Source organism: Acipenser ruthenus, chromosome 1 (genome assembly GCF_902713425.1).
Source record: "Acipenser ruthenus chromosome 1, fAciRut3.2 maternal haplotype, whole genome shotgun sequence".
NCBI lineage: Eukaryota > Metazoa > Chordata > Actinopteri > Acipenseriformes > Acipenseridae > Acipenser > Acipenser ruthenus.
Window position 1 is genome coordinate 33,172,241 of NC_081189.1, and position 25,161 is coordinate 33,197,401.

General features: G+C 37.2%; 1 protein-coding gene across 6 annotated transcripts in view; it reads left to right on the forward strand.

The window, feature by feature from the left end:
* Positions 1-213: 213 nt before the first annotated feature.
* The window catches only part of LOC131737105 (interleukin-11 receptor subunit alpha-like), a 51,104-nt gene continuing 26,156 nt past the window's right edge, over positions 214-25,161 (forward strand). Inside the window, exons 1-2 of one of the 6 annotated variants that reach the window (XM_059023912.1) lie at positions 214-409; positions 23,061-23,126. Coding sequence is in view for 2 of the 6 variants with exons in the window: in XM_059023879.1 (XP_058879862.1) it covers positions 16,282-16,305 (24 nt within the window). In the remaining 4 variants the exon portion in view is untranslated. Of the gene's footprint in view, positions 410-16,177; positions 16,306-23,060; positions 23,127-25,161 lie in introns of those variants that run through there. The other 5 variants (XM_059023896.1, XM_059023904.1, XM_059023888.1 and 2 more) reach the window with 5 other exon arrangements.

Here is a 25,161-nt window from a genome sequence, read left to right on the forward strand (position 1 = left end):
TGCTTTCTTTCTTGAAATGAATGCGGCCAATCTATTTTTTAAATTAAGATTCAAATGAAACGAGCATTTTTCAGATGTAATATGCATCACTTAATAGAATAAATATGCACGAATAGTTATTGGAATACGGTTCCAGAGTTTTAGAGCCCGGATTTTTCCTTATCCAGTTCGTAGAGAACTTTTTATTTTTTCCCCTTGGAAGCAGGAACTCTACTCTACTCCCCCTAACTGACAAGACGTCTCTCCAATGGCACCAATAGGCGCCCCTGTTCACGTCTGAATAGTAGTACTATACATCCTGCCCTACTGATAAACAGATGTCAGTGAACTAATCGAGCCTGCTAAAACGTAGCTGCTCAAAACAGACGAAGATGGGGTTTATACATCGATAATATCCAGAGGAAATAAGGTAAGACATCTTTGTTGTTGCTGTTAGAGTTTTGTGACTTTAAATGAAAAAAAAATGTATTTGTTAAACTACGAACAATGTTAAACTCAATGGACTTTACCGATAGGTTTCATTTCTCTTCCAAAAAAAAAAAAAAAGAAAAAAGAAGAAAAAAAACACCAAAAAAGAAAAAAGCAGTAAAATAAAAATAAAAAACCCTACTACAGCCAACTACATCATTAAGATTGCTATTAGGTATTCATAAACGTGATCTTTTAAATTATGAAACGGGACTAGCTTTAAAGGGTGCTATATTGTGTATCTGTTGTGGTCGTTTTGTTTGATTTTTGTAGAGCTAGAATGACAAGTCTGTTCCTACATCTTGCAATCTCGAAAGTTCTGTTGGTAGATTTATTGCAGATATTATTTGGAAGTTTATGTGCAGTCATTTATTTTTCATGTTTTACGTCATGTCAAATAACTCGTCTCTGGAATCTTTTAAATAAAGTTATTGTACCATAATAATAATAATAATAATAATAATAATAATAATAATAATAATAATAATAATAATAATATAATAATAATAATAATAAAGGAATTTTAAGGCTAACGAATTGTATAAAAACTGGAAGGATGTTTTCCTAACATGGCAACTATTAGTGTTTTTATTTTGCTAATCTGTTTGTTAAAAGCTAACATGAAGGGTTTCAGGGTTTTGGGGTACCTTTTGACAACAATCTGCTAATGTGCGTGATACTTTCCCTCCACAATGAATCTGTATACATATTTTCGGATTAATCCAACAAGGCGTTCAGAAATTCTCTCAAGCTGTCATAGAAATAAAAAAAATACACAGAAGAAAACGTATAACAAATACAATTGGATCATTTATGCAAACACGTTGTTTTAAAAAGTTTGGCAGCTGTCACTGACTCATGCCTGATTGAAGTCTTTATGAATGTAACATTTTAGAAACATTTACTCCTTTATGGGAAAAAGCAAAGTGCTGTAGCTGCCTCAAGCAAGTTATTTTCTTCCAACAACATTGTCTTCAGCAGATAAAGCATTTTGGTTAAACATTCTTCAAGGTTAAAATGTTACTTTTGATATTTAAAATGTATCAGCTTTGTTTAATCAAATGCTAAAGAAACGATAATTTTTGGAGGCATGTTCAGTTATGTATAAAAAACACAGCTAAAGCCCAGTATCATTCTGGGTTTATTGAGAGTAACTACACTTGTGACTGCATGTGTTTAAAGCTGTAAACATGTGAATTTGTACACAAATAGAAGTCATTAGGTATCAGTATTGCAGTTGTGATAAATACAACAGTGCAGACAGCAAAACAAGTGTAGAAGAAAATAGAAAGCAATGTTACAATACATGATGAAGGCTACAAAGTTCAATCAAAGTAAGTTTGATTTTCATAACTTTGGTACTTATAGAGACCTATTTTAATGATGTAACCCGTGGGCAGAAGTGTCATTGACAGGAACCCAGCTCAATCGCTAGACATTCATCATAGCAAAGACAACTGTATGTTGATTACTTCAGCCATATGAAGCAAGCGAATAATGAAGGTAGACAGTCCGACGAATATCATGTTCCTAATCAAATTATACCTAGTTTTCTTTTTTTTTTTTTTAATTTAGTCGTTGCCAATTTTTTTTTTATTATTTTCTCCCAATTTGGAATGGCCAATTATTTTTATTACGATCGGCTCACCGCTACCACCCCTGCGCTGACAAGGGAGATCAAAGATGAACACACGCTGTCCTCCGAAGCGTGTGCCGTCAAGCCGACCGCTTTCTTTCACACTGCAGACTCACCATGCAGCCACCCAAGCGCTACAGCGTCGGAGGACAACGCAGCTCTCGGGCAGCTTAGAGGCAAGCCCGCAGGCACCCGGCCAGACTACAGGGGTCGGTGGTGCGCGGTGAGCCGAGAACACCCTGACGACCTAGCCCTCCCTCCCCCCGGGCGACGCTCGGCCAATTGTGCGCAGCCCCTTGGAAGCTCCCGTCCTCGATCAGCAAAGGAATAGCCTGGATTCGAACTCGCGACTTGATTCTGCACTCACGTGGAGTGCCTTTACTGGATGCGCCACTCGGGAGCCCCCAAATTATATCTACTTTTAAAGGTAAATAAAATGTTGCTATGAAGGCATTTATTTAACAACAGTAGCTGAGCTCACATGGAAGGTGGACGGGTACAAGCACACCCCACATATATAAAGGTGGTTATCGTATAACTTACAGCAGAGGAATGACACAAAACAGGTTTTTATTATTTAAACTGTTCAGTATTGAATACATGTTGTTTTGAAGTGCTAAAATTGTTTTTGTATTTATATTAAAAAAAAAAAAAAAACATGCAGTCAACATTTAAATGCCTTTAAAATGTCACACGCACACATATAAACTACACAAATAAATATTATATTGTACTTGGAAACATGCAAGTACAACATGCACAAAAACCTAGTAATAAAGGTCATTGTCAACACAACCAGTGCTCTTTTTGTTAAAAAAAAATACATAAAGAGAACCTGCAGACGTAACAAAAAATTAAAGTCCTGTAGCTGGAGACATGTAATACACACACACAGACACACACACACACACACACACACACACACACACACACACACACACACACAGATCCAGAGTAATGAAAATGACTCTTGGCTAAACAAATACATATTTAAGGATACATGGATAATTTTAGAAGCGGTACACCATTTCTGCATCTCCCTCAACTCTCCCGCAACTCTCAGCAATATATCCTGCCAGTAAGTAGGAGCTGTGATTGTGGTCTGTGAAAAATGTATGTATTTTTTTGTAACCCTCGCGAGGCAGAAATGGGAGCAAATGCACCCTAAAAATATTACCCCTTTAAAGAAGGATTATTCCTGTTTCCCTGAGTCTGACAAGGAAGTTTTTCATATCATGATAAAGGTAAGTAATTAAAGCTGCATCACATGTAAGGATATCCTAGTCTTCACAGAGTTATGAGATATGCTCATTTAAAACACGCTGGGGTGCATTTGCCGCTGACGAAGCGGTAGATTGCTAAATAGCTTCAATATTACTATGACAGTTACACTAACTACAAGGGCATTGGAATGCTTTCCATAGAACACATGGCACCTCTCCTGTTTAGAGACGTTTTTGAAGGCTGATGATCAAGGTACTGATGTACTAATCAATACCTATGTGTGACAAAACCCTGGAAACCATGTACAAATGTTATGCTTTGACTCTATGTGCTCTATTGCATGTCTAAAAGGACTTCCCTGATAGGTGTTAATAACCATCTGTCCGTTTATAACACTAGCAATTTTCACTAATTGTGAATGAAATTACTAAAAGATAACATTATGTAGCCTGGGATTAGTGGTAATCTGGGTCTGAAAAAAACAGCCATATACTTCTTATCCTATGAGAACATAAATAAATACTGTGAAGTGTGATTAAGTGGATGTGAGTGGCATCAATCATTTAAGGAATACAGTCCAAGACAGAACCTGAGAAAAGACAACTTCACCCAAAAAAGCCAACCCCTTTTGGTATGCTTTTTTTTCAACTTTTCTTTTAAAAGGTTTGCTCCTAATTTCATTCTTAATTTTACTGATTTGTTTTCCACAATTCAGAAAAATGTTGCCTCCTTTTGCAACAAGAATAAGTTTCAGACAGGTTGCCCTGTGCTGCCTCCCTTATGGGTTATCATATGGCTCTCCCCAGCTATAGTATAGTGGCCAGCATTATGAAACCTACACTAAAGTTGATGCCAAATATAAGTAGTGTGCAAGGTATATTTGTATTTGTTGTAGTTTTATAAGTAATCATATAAAACCTTATTTGAATTCAAAATCATTTAGAACCCACCTTTATTGAAATAATCAGACTGGACAACATTTCTAGTGAATATAAAATAGCAGTTTTATTAGAAATAAAACTAAATAAGGGAAAAATAATAAATGTGCAACAACTAAACTGAAGTAATACAGAAAGGAAGAATGAACCAAACTAAACAGTATAGAAAAGAAAATATAAACAACGACACCCCACTCCCGATAGCTGATTAGCGATCCAGAGCAATCTATGGGAGATTCCCTTAAAGGTTACAACCACATTCCTGACAGTTATTTAAGACGAAGGTTAGTCTTAACAGGGGTATTGTAAGTAAAACAAATATTTACTTTAGTTAATATTTGATAATCGAAGCATTGTTAAATCAGAAGGCAATTCTCACTCTTGCGAGATAAAGACGCTTTTTGCGTCCAGACAACCTATCGAGAATTATCTGTTATCAAGACAGCTAAATTTGGATTCTAGCTTTAAACGCAGAATGATAATTGCCTTGTAAAACCCACATCAATTTATATAAATCACATACAACAAACAATTACTATAATGTTCATTAACTCAAAGCATGAATTGAAAGCAATAATACTTTTCTTACATTATACCTAAACAAAACGTTAATTTTACTTTAATGTCTGCTTATTCTCAAGTTCGTAAGAGGATAAACACACTACTTATTGAATACTTAACAGACTTTTGCTGCCTCTTCCAGCGACTCAAAGGTGCTCTTGTAGGTGAAGGAGGCTGTGTGGTCCAGTGGTTACAGAAAAGGGCTTGTAACCAGGAGGTCCCCGGTTTAAATCCCCCCTCAGCCACTGACTCATTGTGTGACCCTGAGCAAGTCACATAACCTCCTTGTGCTCTGTCTTTCGGGTGAGACGTAGTTGTAAGTGACTCTGCAGCTGATACATAGTTCACACACCCTAGTCTCTGTAAGTCGCCTTGGATAAAGGCGTCTGCTAAATAAGAAAAAAAAGGAAAAGTTCAGATTCCAGTTTCTGTTTTCCTCGTGTTAAGACCCTCGTGCTTCATGGTATGAAAGAAATGTCTTTGCAAAAACAAGTCATTAACTATTTAGGTATTCCACTGAACCAGCAATTCCTCCACCAATATGTGCACTCTTCGTCCTGTCATGTCTGAGATATTCCACTGCAAACTCTGGCACTGCTAGCTCAATAGATTGGATATATTTCAATCTCTGTTGACTTCAAATATTCATCCAACTCTTTCTCCAGTGATTAATCAGGGCTAAGATTTGATTACAAGTACTTTTAGGAGTTTAGACGTCTTATGCAGCGGACTCCCACACCAAGGCAAACACTAGAGTTGTTAACTTGTATCAGATTTTCTGAAAACGTTTTTTTCTGTTCAGGCCAGTCGCAGGCTGAGTCTTCAGATTGTTGAAGTTCAGAGACTTGGTTGTGTGTCAAGATTCCTGGATTTCATGCCGGGAGCCCTGTTTGAATGTCACGCCTTTTGTAATTCTCTCTTCACCCCTGTGATTGGATAGTTTGTTTATTTTGGGCTGTGCCTGAGTCCACATGGGGTCTTTCCCATTAGTTGTTCCTAGATGGCCCATTGTTCTCAATTGGTCTGCTGTTTCTCCACTGTCGGCTGTATTTATGAGAGGTACTGTTCGCTCTCAGGGGTATCAAGGCATTCAAACCCGTCTGGTTTTACCTCTTTGACGATCCTGTTGGCACCAAGGGATTTATTCAACGATGGTGAAGATAAACCCCTTGTCCAGTATTTAGTTTACGACTCTTTTTAAAAGCATTCTTTGTCAGTGGGGGAGTTTGTGACCAGAAACCAAGTAGACACAGAGAATGGCTTAGAACCCCCCTCTGTATATTCCAGTTCTGTTAATTCCATACACAGAATGATATTATGACCCACTCTGACACTACATATACCATTATTACTCTTTGTGTTACAATAAAAACATAATCCAGTGGTCAAGATGCAATCAGACCATATAACCTACAGGAAAGGCACCAGGGTACTCAGTATAGCATGTATTGTCATTTTTTTATATATATATTTTCATATTCTGAATTACTTAGCAGTCCTTTTAATATTAAGGAAAACACACGCTATGAATGGCTCAGTGCTGCTCTTGAGAAAATAAGTGTGTCTTTATTGTGGCATAAAGTCGAGATCTTGCGTATTTCACGGAACTGTTCACGTGAAGTGCACTGTTGGGTCGGGACAGCACGTGAGAGGGGAAATAACTGTATGGGGGGCTTTGGTTGGCTGAGGGCCAATAACAAAGTAGCTGTTCATGTTTATCTGTTCAATCTATCTGTTCAACTCCACCAAACAGGGGAGTTTACCCACTTTTTTATTTACCACAACACCACTGATCCAGACCACTGGAGAAAGCTACCACGCTGTATAGCATATTGTATAAACCTTGTATAATCTGTAGAGAATGGTAGAGATATCTGTGTGTGAATGTGAGAGCGTGAGAGAGTCAGTCGACGCAGGCAGTAGGTAAAGGACACACACTTGCAGGTTTGGGTCGGGTCAGGTTGTGGGTAAGAAGACGGTGCTGCAGCGGGTTGCGGGTTCGGGTCTGGTCCTATAGTAGCGGGTCTGGGTTGGAAGCAGACGTAAAAATGGGCCCCTCACAGGACTCTGTGCTGTTCCAGTCCACAGATGCCATTGCTCACATACCAATGAAGCTAGCCAGCCTGGCTCCACAGGTGATTCAAAACAATCTATCTTGCCACAACCTTCCCGGAGTCCTTTCTGCCCCCGACCATTCACCATGAGTTCCCTTCATCCCTCTTGCAGGAGCTCTTCAGCTGGGTCTATCTTAGGCTTCTAGCGAAGTAGTTCTAAGGCACGTGCCTCAGTCTGGCATGCTGGTTGATGGATCCAGATGCCTCTGGTTAGGATCCTGTGGTCAGTGCATGCCTGCACACCCACTATGAAATTCTGCCTTATTTACAAAATCAAAAAAAGAGTTTGCTATATGAACTCAGGCCATTGACCACATAAAGACATCAACTGTACATAAGTCCTAGGCTGATCTGGATAGAAGACTAGCAGTTCCCCCTTAAATACAGATAACCTGGTTAAATTGACAATTAATTATAAACCTGACCACATTCTCACATGTCTTTACAGTTCTGCTCCAGTCAGGTCCAACAACACAGTCCAGCCACATTCTCACATGGCTGGCTTGTCTGCCTATTCGAGAGAATATTAACCAGATGCATGGCTTTAACTCCAATCTCTGCCCTAATATCAATGTTTATGCTGTTTATACTGTGCAGGGCCTTTGTCCTCCCACAAACCCCTAGTACAGTAGGTTTCAGGTGTTGTGATTTGCACAGAGAAAGTCAACCACAGTAGGTTTCTCATAAAAAGTTATTTTTCTAAAAAGCAAAATACAGCAATAAGCAAGCAAATAACAACTACTCGCAAGAAGCTTTTTTTTTAGGTTTGGGAAAATTAATGTTTAATAAACCTATGGCACATTTCATTGACCTTGTTTAAAGAGATGTTTAAATAAATGCTTTCCCCGCTTGTCCAGTTGCTTGTCTGTTTTTACAGATTGAGCTTTACAATCTGAGTTTTTACAGCTTCAGCTGGTAGGAAAATTGAGCTATTTTTAGGAAGTGTGATATTTTGTTGCTTTTATTGGAGTTGTTACATTGCGAGGGATTCATCTAGTAAGCTACTCTGTTACCAGTTTCAATAATGAGATACTGGATCCTAGTCACAAAGTTTTGAAGGGTTAAACATTTTAATTTGCATTATTAAAACTGAAACGAATTCTGTATGTAAAGACTTAAATTGTATGCTATAGAGGTTCTCAGCTTTCTTTGAATCATGCCCCACCTTAGCAATTTTAGGTGCCACAATAGCGAGGATTACACATCACACATCAGAAATTAACCAATCACACTGAAGTGCCAAAATTTGTAAAATGTATCATCCTAGTAACTTCACTGTTTCTTTAAATTTTGATGAACTTCACACTAGTTTCTTAGAAGAAAATATTACCAAAAACGCTACAAGCTTTTCTCCAGCTTTTGTTTTCAATAAAAAATAGTCTGTCATTAGCCAGTACATCACCACAGACGACACACTAAGGACGAAGTTTATGTGCTATGCCGACAAAGGTAAATCCAGTTTCCAAGTAACTTTTATTTTTTTGGATGACGTCATACCAGGAAATGAATGAAAATCAACAGCAGACGGGTATGACTGAAAGCGCTGCTCGCACAGTGTAATTATAAATAAAAAAAATAAAAAGTTTGAAAAAACAAAAACACTTTTGTAAAGCAAAATGGCACGTTGGCAAAAAGACAGACAAAACACAAAATAAAGCAAACTCTAAATAAAACAAGCATTGTGCTGGTTTAAAGCCAGCTTGAGTAGCAATTGCTTATATTTGTTTCTAGTTCTTACCGTTTCACTTTCTCGTTCCACCTCTGAACACTCAACCCCATTCAGCCAAAGCTGCAGGTCTTTTATATTGTGGCCGAGGGGTCAACTGGCTATCAATTACCTAATTTACCCCTCAACCACATTCGGCACGGGTTTTATCATATGCGTGGTCAACAGCCAGTTTATCAGTAAGCACTCACTGTTTATCTGGATGGGGAATCCTAACCTCATCCAGGCTGTAAACAATAATAATAAAACTGTGTGTTTTTTCACACAAAACAGTACATTTAAAAAATAAAACTAATACAAAAATAACAAAAAACATAATAAGTACAGGGCCTGGGAGTACCTCGTCACAGTGTGTCAAAACTATTCTAAGACCACCTGTAATATTCTTCTTTTAACTTAAATAAATAAAATGGCTTTGAAAAGTCTATAAAGCCCAAATACAGTTCTAGATGCCTGTTTTGATGATTTAAGTGAGTGGTTATCCATCATGGACCTCAATTACTACCAACGGTCCAACAGTGTGTATAAGACAGCACTAACAGCCTTCAAACAGTGTAGCTAAAGTAATTTATCTGGAGACTATATTAATCACCAGCCTGCAATACAAATTTAAAAGAACAAAAATAGAACAGTTGTACCTTATCCACATTACCTAAATAATGTATGATCATCACGTGCTGACAACCTGATTATAAATGAAGTGAATGGCTCGTGGTATCAAGACGGGTAGATCGTGCATTATTTAGGCACTGTGAGTAGGGCATTTTTCTTTTATCAGATGCTATAAATAGGTGGTTTCTCTGTTGTAGTGTAAAAGGTAAGGTAAAAGCTGTAAGTTGCATATGTGGCAGAGTGCCCCGCCCCTATGCATATTTTGTGTTTTATGTTTTATGTGGTGTGTTATTGTTGGTGTGTATGTATTGGTGCATGGGGTATAATGTCAGCTATGTATCACGAGTGATTTAAAATAAATATTTGTATTTAGGCACGGAGATTGCACAATCACTTCACTTGCAGATTAAAGTGGGTATCTGTTTGGGGGCACGGGGAGTGCACAATTAGTTCACATGCATACTGTGCTGAGATTAAATTGAATAATTGATTAACAATCAAGTCTCGGCACAGCTGCATAAGAGTGTTAAAGGTCTTTATTTTCGACTTTTAATTAAAGAGTGTTTCGTGCACACGGGGTTGGTGTGTTCGCAGTGGAGAACGGGAGAGAGAGGAGAAAGAATGAAAGAAATAATAAATAATTAAAATAGCAAACTCGTGCTGAAAGGACCAGCACAATACTTGTTTGGGGTTTGTCCACTGTCTGTTTTGTCTGTATTTATTTTGGCCAAAGTGCTGTTTGTTTTGTTCACTGTTTTGTGTTTTGTTTAAACCTTTTATTTTACAATAAATCCGTGCATCAGTGCTTTCATTTACTTCAGGCCCCTCTGTGTCCATTATCCTTCCTGCTCTGACGTCACTACAAGCCGTCCTGTTCACACATATGTAACTAAAATATCTCGTAAATAAGGGATCTCACTGAGTTCAGACAAAGTAATGGGGATGATTCTACTTTGCCTTTACCTCATCCTGAGCCTGAGAAGTTGGTAGCTGATCATTTTTGCAAACACTGCCCAGCATGGCCTGGAAGAGAAGTAGAACACCTACTGTGGACTTTCTATGTGAAAATCACAAGAAATGTTAGGGGGAAAAAAAATGCTTAATGTATTTTGCAAAACGGATGCTAAATTAACATGAAACAATTGGTCTGCATTTATACCCTGTGGATCTAAGTGGTACCTAATTAGACAAAGATTTAATCAATCACAATTTTGTCCAAAAACAATAAAAATGTTTATTCATTTAAAGTGGTGATTAGCAATGCAGGATTTTCCCCATTGTGCTATACAAGATGCAACCACTGGGTCTGTTGGTTTGAGGCAGCATTTAATACAACCTTTTTTGACTTCTAATGCAGTACACAGTGTTCATCTTTTTGCATGAAGTGCAATTCCTTCCAATGGATGATTCACAATGGCTCATCCTGCACTGGCAGTGAGAACCGATTAGGGTTGCCACCTCTGACACACATAAAAACCTTCAGCGTCCATACATTAAAACAGTACATTCAGTCTTTTCACTGGCAACCAGCAACCCTCAGTCTGATTCATATTGCTAATGTATAATGTACTCACAAGGCCATGGTCGTTTATACATTAAAAAAAAAAATAAAGCAGTTTTTGTTTTTGTAATATTGGAAAGATACTGGACACTTTGATGCTTTGGTCCTATTTTTGTAAAGTAAAACACATTTTCAAAATCAAGTCTTAAATTAACATAAAAGTATGTACACCAAAGTCCAGCAGATGTTGAGTGTGCTGGATTTAATCCAGACTGACATTGTGTAGCCTAAGCCCCCAAGATTTATGTTATTTTTGGCATTTACTTAAAACGCACATTCTGTGACAAACACTAATAAAACCTTCACATTGTGTTGGCACAGTGGTTGATCCCTTGTCAAGCAGTGTTTCTTCCTCATAACACATAAACCCTTTTAACGCCTGACAGCTCTGTTGTGAAGATTTTATTAGTCAGTCTCCTTTCTCCTTGCGTGCTCATAGTACTTTTGGTATCTGTTTGTGATTGCTCAGCATGAACACAAGTATGATTTTTAACCGCAGTGATATGTAATCCTTAAAGAAAGTTAAAAGAAAGCACGTTTACACATGTTTACCATTTCAAGATGCTAACAAATCAACCATAGGTGTGCTTTGAACACCCTGAATCTGTCAAATACATCATTCTACACGCAGCGTTTGGCTATCGAGAGGATTACCAGCCATTTGAATTGAAGTAATATCATTAAGTTCCCATGTATTGTCATTGTTATTTTTAAATGGTAGTACAAATTAATGGAAACAATCTTTAGGGTGAAGATGAGTTTAATATTTGTTTCTTTAGCGATACAAAATTACATTTGTGTAAGCTTTGTGAGAAAGAAATACAGTATGGGTTTGTCAATATGGATCTCTGTAACAGGAGACAAAACAGTCTGGCTGTAAACTTCATTTGAGGGCCTCTTGTGGAATACTGCTGCTTCCATTTTCTTTTTTTGAAAGTGTTTGCAGGAGAACTTTTCCCTGTTTCCCTTGAATGTTACAGACATTTGCACATTTAGGAAGACTGAGACTGTTTGGAAATTTAGCATTTGGGGTTAATTTTGCACAGGGTACATGTACATATGAGAGGACCATTCATTCCCTGAAGTCAGTCAGTGTTCTTTACGAATGACTGGGTCTAGGGCCTTTCATGGCTGTGACTCATCTACCAAGAATACAGTTTGCCCTGCCTGAAGCATTCATTTGGGGTCTTTTTTTTCTCAAAAGCTGATTAAAGTTAGGTATTGTGATAGAACACAGTAGTGGATGTTTTCCACAGCAACCAGCCAGGATTCTTAACTTGGCAGAATCTTCCCTAAATGTAATTGTTTTTTTTCCAGCATATCCATTACTTAGTAATGCGGCTTTTGAACTGCATTATTTTGTTGATTTTTGTTGAATCGCAGTATTTTGTTGATTTTTGAAGTTTTTAGACAAATTAATAAGGTTAATTAAAGGGATTATGCTATACCATAAACATATGCAGCATGCTTGGTTAACTCCTGACTAAATTAAAATTGCAGTTATATATTGCAAATTTGTATTCTGCATCTTTGAGAAACCTGACAGCATATCAAATAAAAATGGTGGCCTGTAAAGAATGTAAATACTACTTTTAGCTGTGTTTTTTACTCCTATGCTGTCATCACTTATAAATCATCTAGCACTATTTAGTTTAATCATGAAGGCTAGGCAATAGCTTTGGAAATTCATCATTTGACAAGCTTCATGTGAGGGGTTTGCATGAATTTACAAATTTGCCTAAACTATGGCAAACATTTCTGTATTTTGTAATTTATTATAAAATTAAACACAAACCTTTTATTGCATGTGAGATTAACAGCTTAATGTCAGGTTTCGCTTATTTGCTGTAAAAGCACAAATAAAATATGGATGTAATGTAGGTTCTTTGTAAGTTTTATTAATTTATATTTTGTGCTATTGCTCTTTTTTATTGGTTTAGCAACATTGATAATTGAGAGGTAGGCTTGGCTGTTGAAAAGGATGTGAAGTATTTTAAGCACCTTGGCCTTTCTGGTCCTCTTGAACACAGCTCTCTGTGTGTTCAGTCACTTAAAGAAGTCTTTTGTCTGGTGCAGCACTGACAAGCTATAGCTTTCTTACCCACATCAGGGATTTTCTGTCAGGCTGTGTGGGAGTAAATGATATAAGAATGAATGTGGCTGATTGAAAAAAGTATTTGTTGGAACATTTTATTTAGATATAAATGATTTTTTGGTCTTCGAATACAACCTCACAGAATGGGTTAAACATTAAGTCAGATTCTAGTTAAATTCCTAGTTAGACAGTAAGTTGATAAAGATCTTTCTGGTCAGTTTTGTCTTTGCTAGGACAAGGCTCCAAGACAATCTGAAATAGGTGTTGGCCTCTCCTTTGATGTCCAGTTCTAACAAGAAAGGCATTTGCCATTTAGGGTGGATCATTGTTTTTGTGTTAGAGGTGCCAACACATTGTTAAACATATTTACAGACTAGATATAAAACAGGTCTTCTTAGAAGGGTTATAAAAAAACTAGCTACTTCAAAGAGAAACTGGATTTAACCAGATGCTTGGAAGCTAGGGTTAGGACAATGGACAACAAAGTGATAAGAGATTTATGTCTTTGTCTGATTGGTTTAAAGAAAAATCATGATGTCACTGAAAGACTGCATTTAAACTGAGAATACCGAAATGTTTTTTGTATTGCTCTGATCCGTGCTTGGAGAGAGTATACCTGTAACCTTTAAGATGCCTGGTTGTAACTTTGCAACTCAGAACTTTTATCTTCAATAAAACTACACTTATCTGGACTCGAAAGTAAGAAGCCCACAACTTCTATTTAGCTTCTTCTTTTATTACTTATCACAACAGTATTTCGGTAGCACTTTAAAAACAAAAATACTACACATGAACGGTGAGTTTTTTAGGTCAGTTTTCATTGCTTAGAAACTGACTGAACTTGCAGTCCATCATGTTTATAAGCCATGCACTAGGAATACTGTTTTCCTAAAGAGAGCTGTTTAAAATGCAGATTAAAACATAATGTGCCTTATAATGTACCCCGTATTATATGTGTTGGGCCAAACTGTGATCATTCCAATGATCATTTGAGCAAAAATGACATAATTTCATGCCTGTTTGAAAAGGTTTCAAGGCAGTCTGAGTTTGAGAAATTAGTCTGGCATGGACTTGTATTCCTATTGGAGTTGAGCCATAGGAATGAATGGGTGTTTGAAGTATGCCTCCAGGAGAACTCTGCCCAGTTTTAGTGACAAAGTTTTTTTTGTGTTTGCTGTTGACAGATCTCATTACTATTTCTCTTCAAAAGTAGACTTAATTTTCTTTTTTCTTTGGGGGGGGGGGTCATTAAAAAAAAATAAATAAATAAACAGAGACCCTTATGCGCTGATAATGTCTGTCAGCCTGTCACACCCTACATGGGTCTAGTACCTGCCATAGACATGTATAACCTTGGCTAAAGTAGCTGGATGGTGATAGCTCTTCCAGATGTGTTGAACATTTTAACATTTTTGGTTTGCATTTAAGATGAGTGGATTTTGTTTTTTGTTTGACTAATCTGTTGCTTGAACCTTTGATGATAGTGGAGTGAGGACTATTTTTGAGCATATGTTTGATAAATTCACGCAGAAATCTTTCTAAAACAGGATTCCATAGAGCACTCAGAATGTATTTACATGTGGCTTAAGTTTTAAAAAACACTGTTCTTCTGTGCAATTTGTGCAAGGTGCAGTGGGCATTTTCTGTTTGTTTTTGTCATTTTGTAAAACTGCTTTGCTGTTCTGTGTGTCTGTTGTCTCTGGGGTCTGTTTGATCTTGATTTGAGCATTTGCTTAACACCACTGTAAACTTTGTTTATCTGTCCTCACCATACTATGCTTGGTGCCTCTGGAATTGAGTGTTTCAATTTGAGCAATTTATTTTAAACGGGTCTATTAGTTCTGAACACTTGTACACAACATGCAGTGTACTTTTCTATTTATTCATTAAACATTTAAGGATAGCAGAGCAATAATTTACATTATTCACACTTCTCGAGCAAAACGTGTTTAACAGGGCCTTATGTTCGTGTGACTGAACATGTGCTTGTTTGTTTGAATGGGAGCACTAATGCCATTCATTAAAAATGTTTTGTAAAGTGTTTCAGAATGGAAGGAAACCATTAGTCACTGTCCTGTCTTGTGGACTACTGTGTGTGACTTAGAGACAAACAAGAGTTATTTAAGCAGTCCCTTATGCTGCATGCTACTTAAAAAACAGTTTTTTTTTCATTCATCATCTTTCTTTCCAATTGCTTATTGGACGGTCATTTCATTCCTTAAAGATGCTGTAACTCCATGGACTGGAATCTATAACCATGCCATCCTTCTATAGTATGCAGTGTACATTACTTGCTTGTAATAGAGGTGATTCATTTGCTAAACGTTTAAACTGCAACATATTGGGATTGTTTGTAATCAGAAAAGCCATCACAAGAAACCTGCCATAATTTTTTTTTTTTAATGGAAGGCCATGCAAAGCACAAGCTACTTATTTATTGTGTGTTCAGTAGCTTACCTGCGATAGAGTTAGCTCTTTGAAAAGACCTGCTTTGAGGACGTTTGTTTAGATTGTAAAGGCAAACCTTTGCCCTGTCTTCAAAATCGCTTTGGTGAAAATAAGTCTACTTCCTAAATATGTGTCCGACACCTATCAGTAGCGCAGACAGAAAAGCTTGGGGCAAAACATGCTACCAAAATTACTTCACAGGGCAAAGTCTAATTGCACCCATTTGCGCCCACCTACTGTAGCGACCCATAATCAGTCGCTACCAGCCTTTAGCTTTAGCATTCGTGCCTTTGCCCTGTATGTGTACATCATTTAATTGTATATGGAAAAGGCTCAAAAAAATATATACATATTGGCTTACTGCGTAAACTACTCCATACAATCAATACAAAACAATATGCATATTTTTGACACTTGACAAACATTTAAAATGTACATTCTAAACTATTAACACTCCTACTTTGTAAAAAGTGTGATGCTTCAGCGCATGACAGGTCTGTAGACCCACCTCCAAACAAATCAGGTTTTATAAGTAACTGTAAAGAGACCTTCCAGTTCCTATTTACCTTCCAAGGCTAGATTTAAAAGCCACAGGTGTTTAGTACTAAAGCAAAGTTATTTAAAAGAGTTGTTAGGTGAGCCCTTGTTTTCTGAATTGTTTGGTGTTTCAGCTTAAATGACAGGGCAGCAGACACTAGCTATGCTTCAGTACAAGTTACAGCAGGCTTTTTATGGAAAGGAATGTTACCATTAGGAGTATTAAAAAAAGACTCTTTCTTAGTGGTTATGTTACTTTTCTATTTTCGTAGTTATCAAGGGGTGTTTTTGTTTCCCTCGTAAACCATTAATGTTTGAAGAGTGCATGCAGAGCCATTGGCAGAATGTGTAGTTGACTGTGATGGCTGTTGTACACATCAGTGAGGTAAGTTTGCTTGGTATAAATAGAGTTTGCCAAATTGCTGGTAACAGGACCTTTTTTTTTAAACAACTGACTTGAAATATAAAACTGCATAAGTTCTGTATTATTTTAGACTGTATTTAGTAAAACAACTTCTGGGTGATGAGGTAGTGTGCACTACACTATATGTACATTTTAAATGGAGGTAGTTGAAAGAGAATATACCCTCATTAAATAAGATACGGGTTAAAGACTAAGCATTCAGTTTGACCAAACTAATTCCATGCACAAGTAATAACAAAAATGCCTGACGTTTTGGACTTGTTTCATGATTGTCTCTAAAGCAGGCACAGTGTTGGGATGTCTGCTGTAGTACTTGAATAACTCACTGAATTTGTGGGAAAGCTTTGCTGTAATGATTCACAATGTAGTCTACTTGACACATGAAAATGTATACACCTTCTAAATTATTTGAAAGTATTCTGTTTTTTTTTTTTTTTTATTGTTATAAGTCTTATTTACAGTCATATGTGCACGAGGTGTTCTGCAATTGCTTGTCTCTCAGAGGGGATTTATGTAATTAACTCTCTGGTATTTAACTGAGTAAAGTCACATCTGTGATAAGCTTGGGTGTTTGATCCTCTGTTTCTCCCTCTGTTGTGTTATAGAGGCAACCTTTCCTGCTTTTCCTTAGTTATACAGTAAATATACAGTGCTCAGCTGTTATAACACGCCTTGTTATAGTGCGGCATCGGTTATAACACAGTAGGGTCGTGGCTCCCATTTGCTCTATAATGCCATTACATTAGCCCTTCTATACTCGTTAAAAGGCAGAACACAAAAAGCACGGTCTTGTAACTATGGCTCCCCACTATAGCATTATAAAGGGCGAGCACTCGCGTCGCCTGTGGTGTGAAAGGTACTCATCAAAAGCATAGGTTCTATTCGTTTTGTCGCATTGCTGCACAGTTTCGCTTAACACTGTCTCACACTTTACTGTTTCGCATCTACAAAATGAAACTTGCTAACAACATTATCTGACACAATTTATCGAGAGTATCATAATCTGTTGTAGTTGGAGGCTGCCTTTCCATCTGACTGTATGTCACACATTTTTACGTGGTGTATTCTATTGCATGTCGAGGAAACTGCTTTTCCAGTTGTGATGAAACTTAATTAGGACACAATTTGTTGAGTATCAGAATGTTGGTCTACAGTACAGTATGTGAGGTATTGGACCATATTTTCAAAGCATTTACTTCAGTTTCTAATACACTGGATAAATTAAAGACTGGAATAAACTTTTTGAAAATATGGTCCACTGTGTCATGGTGACATTGTTATTTTTAATATTTTGACTGAAGTTTATTAGACAAGAGAACTAGTGTTCTATTACTCTTTTTCATGGTACTCATTGCTCTTTTTATTACAGTCCTGACAGGGGGAATGAATGTCATTTATATTGTTGATTTGAAGTCTTTTTTAATGGGTTAAATAAAGTTTGATATCCAAACGTTTCTGTACTATTGTTGGTAGGTTTAAGAGTCAATAGCAGCGATATGAATACAACCTCCCTGAACACACAGACTATATTAAGATCAGCAGTGTGGAGTAGTGGTTAGGGCTCGGGACTCTTGACCGGAGGGTTGTGCGTTCAATCCCAGGTGGGGGACACTTCTGCTGTTTCCTTGAGCAAGGTACTTTACCTAGATAGCTCCAGTAAAAACCCAACTGTATAAATGGGTAATTGTATGTAAAAAGTAATGTAATTGTTTGTAAAAATAATGTGATATCTTGTAACAATTGTAAGTCGCCCTGGATAAGAGCGTCTGCTAAGAAATAAATAATAATAATGTTTATTTGCTACTGAGTCCATGTTTAGACAGTTTCTGTGTCGTTATTTTTTATATTTTGGCTAACGTTTCTTAGAAAATATGATTGAATGTCACTTATATGCTGTTTGAAGTATTTTGAATGAATTCAATAGTTTGATATCCAAACTGTTCTATACTGCTGGTTGGTTTAGCAAGTCTGACACTGGCTTGTCAATATTTTTTGTTCAGTTAACTGAATTAACTGAGAAGAACCAAATACTAAGTATAACAGTATCTGTTATATAAACAGAAAACATTTAGCACCTACCCCTAAATAAAAATGAAGTGCTGAGTATTACTGTAAGACATCCCACAGCTTGCAGCCTACTGTATTTTTAGTTCTTACTGAGATTTCGGCACTGAAGTGTTACATTTTGGCATTGCTTCTGAAACCAAACAGAGCAGAGACATACATTCATCACAGATAAAGCAGGGGTTTTCCCTGTAGACAGAAATTAATAGAGATACCATTTTTAGAGGTGTATGTTTTTAAGAAAATGTAAACCTGGCTGATATCAAATATTACTGACTGTCTCATGCCTTTATATAAAGGTACTGTACTGGTATGTAAAATGGGCTAGATTTACTGCAGATAACAGAAGGCAGGGTCAATCCCTGTACTTTCAACCCATCTGTAGAATTAACTATAGAATATCACAAGGTACAAGGTGCAACATGTTTAAAACAAACAAACAAACAAAAGCCGTTAAATCACAGTTAATTCATTTTTAATTCCATGTTCAGACAGTTTATTTACTTTTTCCATGTTAATTTTTACATTTTGACTGAAGTTTATTAGAAAAGTCAGAACTATAGTTCTACTTCCCCTAAAAGCATTAGCAATATTGATAAGGGACAGAAAATGCATTGCTTTTGAGACATTACACATTACACAAGTTTTTTTTTATATTGCCACAGTTACCATTGCCATGGACCACTGTGGTATTTTATTTATGCCTCAGTTCATTTGAGTAAGGAGTTTTTGCTTTTTTACTATACCAAGCCATTTGTTGCTTTAGTTTCTTAATATTTAGATACTGTATTTTAATGTTCATTTAAATGTGAATCACTCCAGTTCTAGTATAATAAAAGCAAATGGTGCCAGTATTTTAAAAAAGTATGTGGAAAGTGTTGTGTAAAACAAAAGTGATGCCTATAACGGCATACAGTGCAACCATCCCGGTTTTGTGACTTATGTACTTATAACAATAATCTTCCACTTTTGCACAGCTTGTTCATTTGTGAAATGGTGAGACTCTGGTTATTGGAATGGTCATGTTGTTATGTCCCCGTTGCCACACCGGTTTAGGGAGACACGCTTTTCTGTAAGGCAGCTCTGTGTGTCCCAGGCTTTGTTGAAAAGGGAACCCCACCCTCCCACACACACACACACTTGTTATTTTTTATTTTTTAAAGCCGAAAAGTCCACACCCCTATAGCCTTCCATCAACTCTAATGTAGAATGTTTTGTACTGAAATATTATAAACTGAAAGTAGACCTTAATAACCCCAGGAGTATATTTTGTTGTTGTTCTTTTTTAATGTAGAGTGTTTGTAATTAGAACTTTGTATATCTTTTGGGATTAGAATAAAATGCAGATCACATGTTTAACAATTGTGAATTCTGTGTGTACAGTATAACATATTGTGACAAGTCATCTAATTTGGATGGGACCTGACTTTATGAAAGAACACTGTACAGCTTTTTTTTCAGCATCTCTTTTCACTCATCCCTGAGTGCACTGTTTTTGCAGCTGTGTTTATTCTTTCTGTTGGGTTAAAAAATGTTAAATGTTTAACCTTTCTGATAAAACTCCATCTGCCCATACTCAAAAAGTTTTCATTCATTAGTTATTGAAAGGCTAATTTCATTATTATTCTGTATTAAAATTGAATTCCAGTAAAACAATTCAATTTGGTATCATGGAAGAACAGCTGCAATATAGAACCGTTTCATTAGAGGCTGTTTTCCTAACCTTGTAAATCCCACCCATTTGCATTTGCAGATGACTAGGGTCATATACTGTAGCTATTAATAGCAGTGAGTTGTTGTTTTCGTGGTTTTGGGGGAATGCTTTGTTGCAGTCTGCAATTTTGCTTGTTTCTGTTCCCCACTATTGTGAGGTTGTATGCAATTCTTTTAATGAATTCAGCAAGTTGAAGAGTCACAGAAGACAAATGTTCATCCATAGAACTGTAAAAACAGTATGTGCACTCATAAATATACTGAATGTCTGCATATTTTATGCAGTCTGAAATGCAAAACTGTTTTCCATTTAATCAGTGACTTTTTGCATTACATCCTGAAGGTTAACGATAAGTTTCCTGTATATTACTATATGATGGGTTATACTTGGTGAGGCATGCAAAAAACAGTACCTCAAGGCACTAAATTCAGTTTAAGACTTTCTCAGGAATGATTTACGCGCTTGCTTTAGCAGAGGCTGTACAGGTACAGCTTCAGGTTGTGATATTATGAAACCCTTGTAGTTTAGTTGAGTGTCAGTTCAGACAGGAATTAATCATTTAAATTCTATAACTTTTTACTGGCTGCCTTATTGCAACCCATATTTTAAATAAACACTGTGACATGGAGCTGTTTGTGATCTAACTGAACAGCTGTCCATTTCATATTTTGTAAAATGAATCACTATGTGTCGTACCATAGCCTGGTGGTGTGTTCATTTAGAAATGTGCTTTCTAATATCAAAGTAAACTGTTGTGTCCAAAAATATTAAATATATGTCTACATCACTCTGTACATTGTAACTACTGTAGTTGAGGAGAAACTGCTGACTTTGTGTAGTGAAAGGATGGTGAGGCAGTGTGAGAGGAGCACCTAGGAATTGGAGTTCTACTACTGTGGCTATGCCCCTGGTTTACCGGCTTCATTTTGACAGTGCTCAATCCTATGCTTTCTAAACAGCAGCTAGCTGCTTTGTGGTTTGTAACGAAGCACAGGTACTGCAGTAGGAGTTTTAGATTTCGCAGTGTGCCCCTGAATTTAGTTTTAAGACATACAGTGATAATTCAGGAGAGAATATACATTAGTAAATAGCAATGCAACCCTGTGTATCCAGTCCCCTTTTATCAACATTTTCAATCAGAACTATTATCAAAGAGGCTACACCGTAGCTAATGAAACAATTACCAACATATTATGTTCCCTTCCATTTGCTACAGTATTTAGATCTCACACACATGCAGAATTTAGATATGACAGAAGCACATGTCATGTCTATGATAAATGTGAAGGTAGATGATTACAATAATTATTTTTTCTTTTTCACTAATTTTGAAAATTATATTTCTGCTGTTGTTTTCCCTGCCAGCTTGAAGCTAGACACTTGGAGCCAGCACTTCCTATTTCCACATTGAGTCCAAAATATATTTAGAAAAACGTTAGGGGGTCACAACAAGTCAAGGACAGTGCTCTGAACATAGTGTTATGCATTCTTTGCCAAGTACAGTAATTTGATGAATGTGGCCTTGCAGATAACACATGGCTGAAGCAAGTTGCAAGTTGTAACACATATGTGATAGATCATTTATTAAAGGCCAAGAAGTTTAGCATTTCATCCTTTGCTAGTTAGAATTGAATTGGTAATTTAGAATTTTTCAAGTACTGTATGACACTGTTTTCATTTGGAGGAAGCGCTGTGTAACGGCACAATAAAAAAAACCTGCGGGCTGTGACAGATAAACAAGTACATTGTAACATTGAAGGGCTTTGTATTAGAAAACTGGTGACGGAGTAAGAAATTGCATGTGACAGATAAGTGCATTAATTTGTTACATACATATAATGGGGATTGATTTTATTCTTAATACAAGGACTGTAAAACACGACTGACATGTATCTGAGTAATGGATATCCGAATGCTAACTGTATTTAATGATAGAATATTTGCTCATCCATTGTGCTGCAGGGGTTCCAAACCAGAGTTTCTAAATTTTGTTTTTAAGTTCTGCGTTCCTTTTTATATAAAACAAAGGGCATACTTTATTGGGAATTATTTGGAAGAAAAATTGTATCATAAAATAAGGTGTCACATGATCAAGTGTAAAGTACTGGTACTGTATATTACACTTAGAGCACTTACCGTAAGTGTTATTGGCTGTCTATAAAATGTTGAAGAAGCACATATTTATTTGGGTTTTACAGGGTTATAGTAGGGGTCCCACTATAGTGTAGCATTTGTACCACAAACATCACATGTACAGTAAGTAGCATATCAAGAACCACTGTCTTGCGTGTCACTTGGACAGAAAATCCCACTGAACTTTCTAGGTGTGGTCCTCAGGGAACTGATGGGAGAGGGCTGCAGAGCAGTGTGAAATTTGAAAAGGCTGCAATTAATATGCACAGTAAACAAAACTGTGGTGTACATGGTGGTTCAATTAGCTATCACTTGGAAAAGGTGTGTTACTGGTAAGTTTGTGATCCTAAATTATAGATCCTGTCACAGAAGGGTCATGTTCTTACGCGACTGCAGTAGTTATTGGCAGGGAGGACTTGATCTTGAAATGCCTTTTTCTATTCTGACTCATGCTTCTCTGGCAAGTGCCAGTTGGATGGGAATGTGGGTGAAATAGTAGCTGCCGCAGTCCTGGCTTACCTAGAATAGGTTCCCTTTTAGGCAGAGATTTGTGTAGAGTGCTATGCGTGGGTAGGGGATTAGGAAATGTATTGCCATGAATACTAACAGAACCAAGACTTAAGGTCTCAGCACACCGGATTTGATGCAATTTGTCCTGCGATTAAAATGGTACTTTCGCTGCGACACTACCTTTCACACCATACCATGAACCATACACCCCAGCTATTTCCAGTTCCCTGGAAATGGACTGCCAGGTATTCTCCCCGATTGCCTCTTCATCATTTTTGTGCCCTTTATTGTACAGCTCCAGGTATTTTGATGCTGCAAGAATGATCTTTTCTTCCACCATTGTTTACTGAAGGCACGCAAGGTAAGGAGTTCCTCATTGGTCAGTTCCCTAGTTGCCATGCGACAATATCGCAAAAATAGACACCAATTCGGCTCGTATCAAAAATGCATTTTATTTTTTTGTCATGGTGTGGTGTGTCGTATGACACATCACATCCAGTGTGTAGAGGTCTTAACAGTACAATAAATAGCTGCTAAGATCAATGCATTTTATTCTTTAAAATGCTCTAATTTTCTCTGTCATGGATAAAGCTTCACTGACTAGCACTTTAAATTAATCTGTCATTTACATGGAATTTTTAGAATATCTTAAAGCGTGTCATGAAACAGCTCCTGTATTTTACTTTTAAAACTACTGCACATTATATTGATGCATGGTACAAAATGTTCAGTGCATGAGGCTCCTTATGTCTTTTTTGTACAATGCAAGACTGCGTACAGTATTGTGAGTCTTAGAATCGAACAGGACTTTATTTAACTGCCATGTGCAGGTAAAACAGAGCTGTGTAGTTTTTTTTTTTTTTTAATACAATTATGTTTAATTTGACTTATAAAGTGTGTGTCTCAATGCTAACAATCCAACCAATGTTAAATTAAATTAATTGTGTGTGCTATGTCACAAAGACGGCCGGAGTGGGTGGCGTCAGACCAGATGCAGGAAATAAATAAACAGAGAGATGTGGTTTGGTATAAGCTGGGCGCGTGATCGCGCTCAGCATTTAATAAACAGAAAATAAAAGGTTTTAAACACAAAAACACGGGACACGGCACTACACGCCAAAATAAAAAGACAAACAAAACGGACTACACAGACAAAACACGGTGAGCAGATTTACCTATAATTATTATTATTATTATTATTATTATTATTATTATTATTATTATTATTATTATTCTCTTTACCTCCGACTCCAATCCCGTTCTCCACTCACCGAACACCTAACCACGAGTGACTAAAAATTTGCCTATTTATACTGTTGTGCTGGGATTCAATTACTAATTAATTATTCACTTGAATCCCAGCACGTGAATTAATTCTGTGCAACCCCGTGCTCACATATTACATTTAACCAGCACGTGAAGTGATTTGTGCTCTCCTCGTGCCTAAATACAAATCTACACTTTTTAAATACACGTGAAACACAGACCCGTTTATATCCCGTGTACCAATGACTATACACCAACATTAACACACGCACGCAACACACAACACACAAATGCACACAGGGGCGGGGCGCATTGCCACAGCTATCAAGACCTTTTATAGACTTTTTGATGACTTGTACACCTTCCACACAGACGGGTTATGGCGGCTCAGAACCAACACTGATGTGGCATTTTAGTCTGTGTGAATTGCCTATACCGTCACAGAGCCGTCATATTTTAACTACCTTGCGAGGTGGTTCAGAGAAGACACTGAACCGTCTAAACTCCTGTGTGAAATGCTATGCCGGCACTGAAGCGCTATAGTGGGCGTGGATTGAAAGTCAACATCCCATATGACTGCATGAGTACCAGACATGTTGGGTATTTTTGTCGTTGGTGTTACATGCTTTCATTTATTTTCAAATACAATGGCTGATCAAGAACGAGGTAGTAATATGAGTCTGGAATAAGTTAAGGAATTGTTAACTTTACGGGCTGATGAGGAGGTGAATTCACAAATAGAAGGGACGGTGCGTGATGCTGTAAATTATGGGCAAATCGCTGTTGCCATGAAAACGATCTGTTGACTGACAGGTTTGAAAGTTGTACTCACAGGATCCCTTTGGCTGTGTGAAAGGGTTATGACGGTATTATACCGGCATAGATTGCGCAATTTCGTGCTGTGTGAATGGGTATTTTAAATATTTTTTTATGTCTCTGAGACAGCTCAGTAGCAGCATTTGTGTGTGAAATGGGCCTTGTAGTACCTGCTGTACCCTAGGTCTGTGGGTGAGTTCTGTGGTTTGACCTGCAGTCTCTATTTACTGCAGTACCAGCCCACTCAATGCTCCTTGACAAAATCCTAGACTGAAGTGACCCTCCCTGACTCAGAAAGTCTGCTGTACTGAACA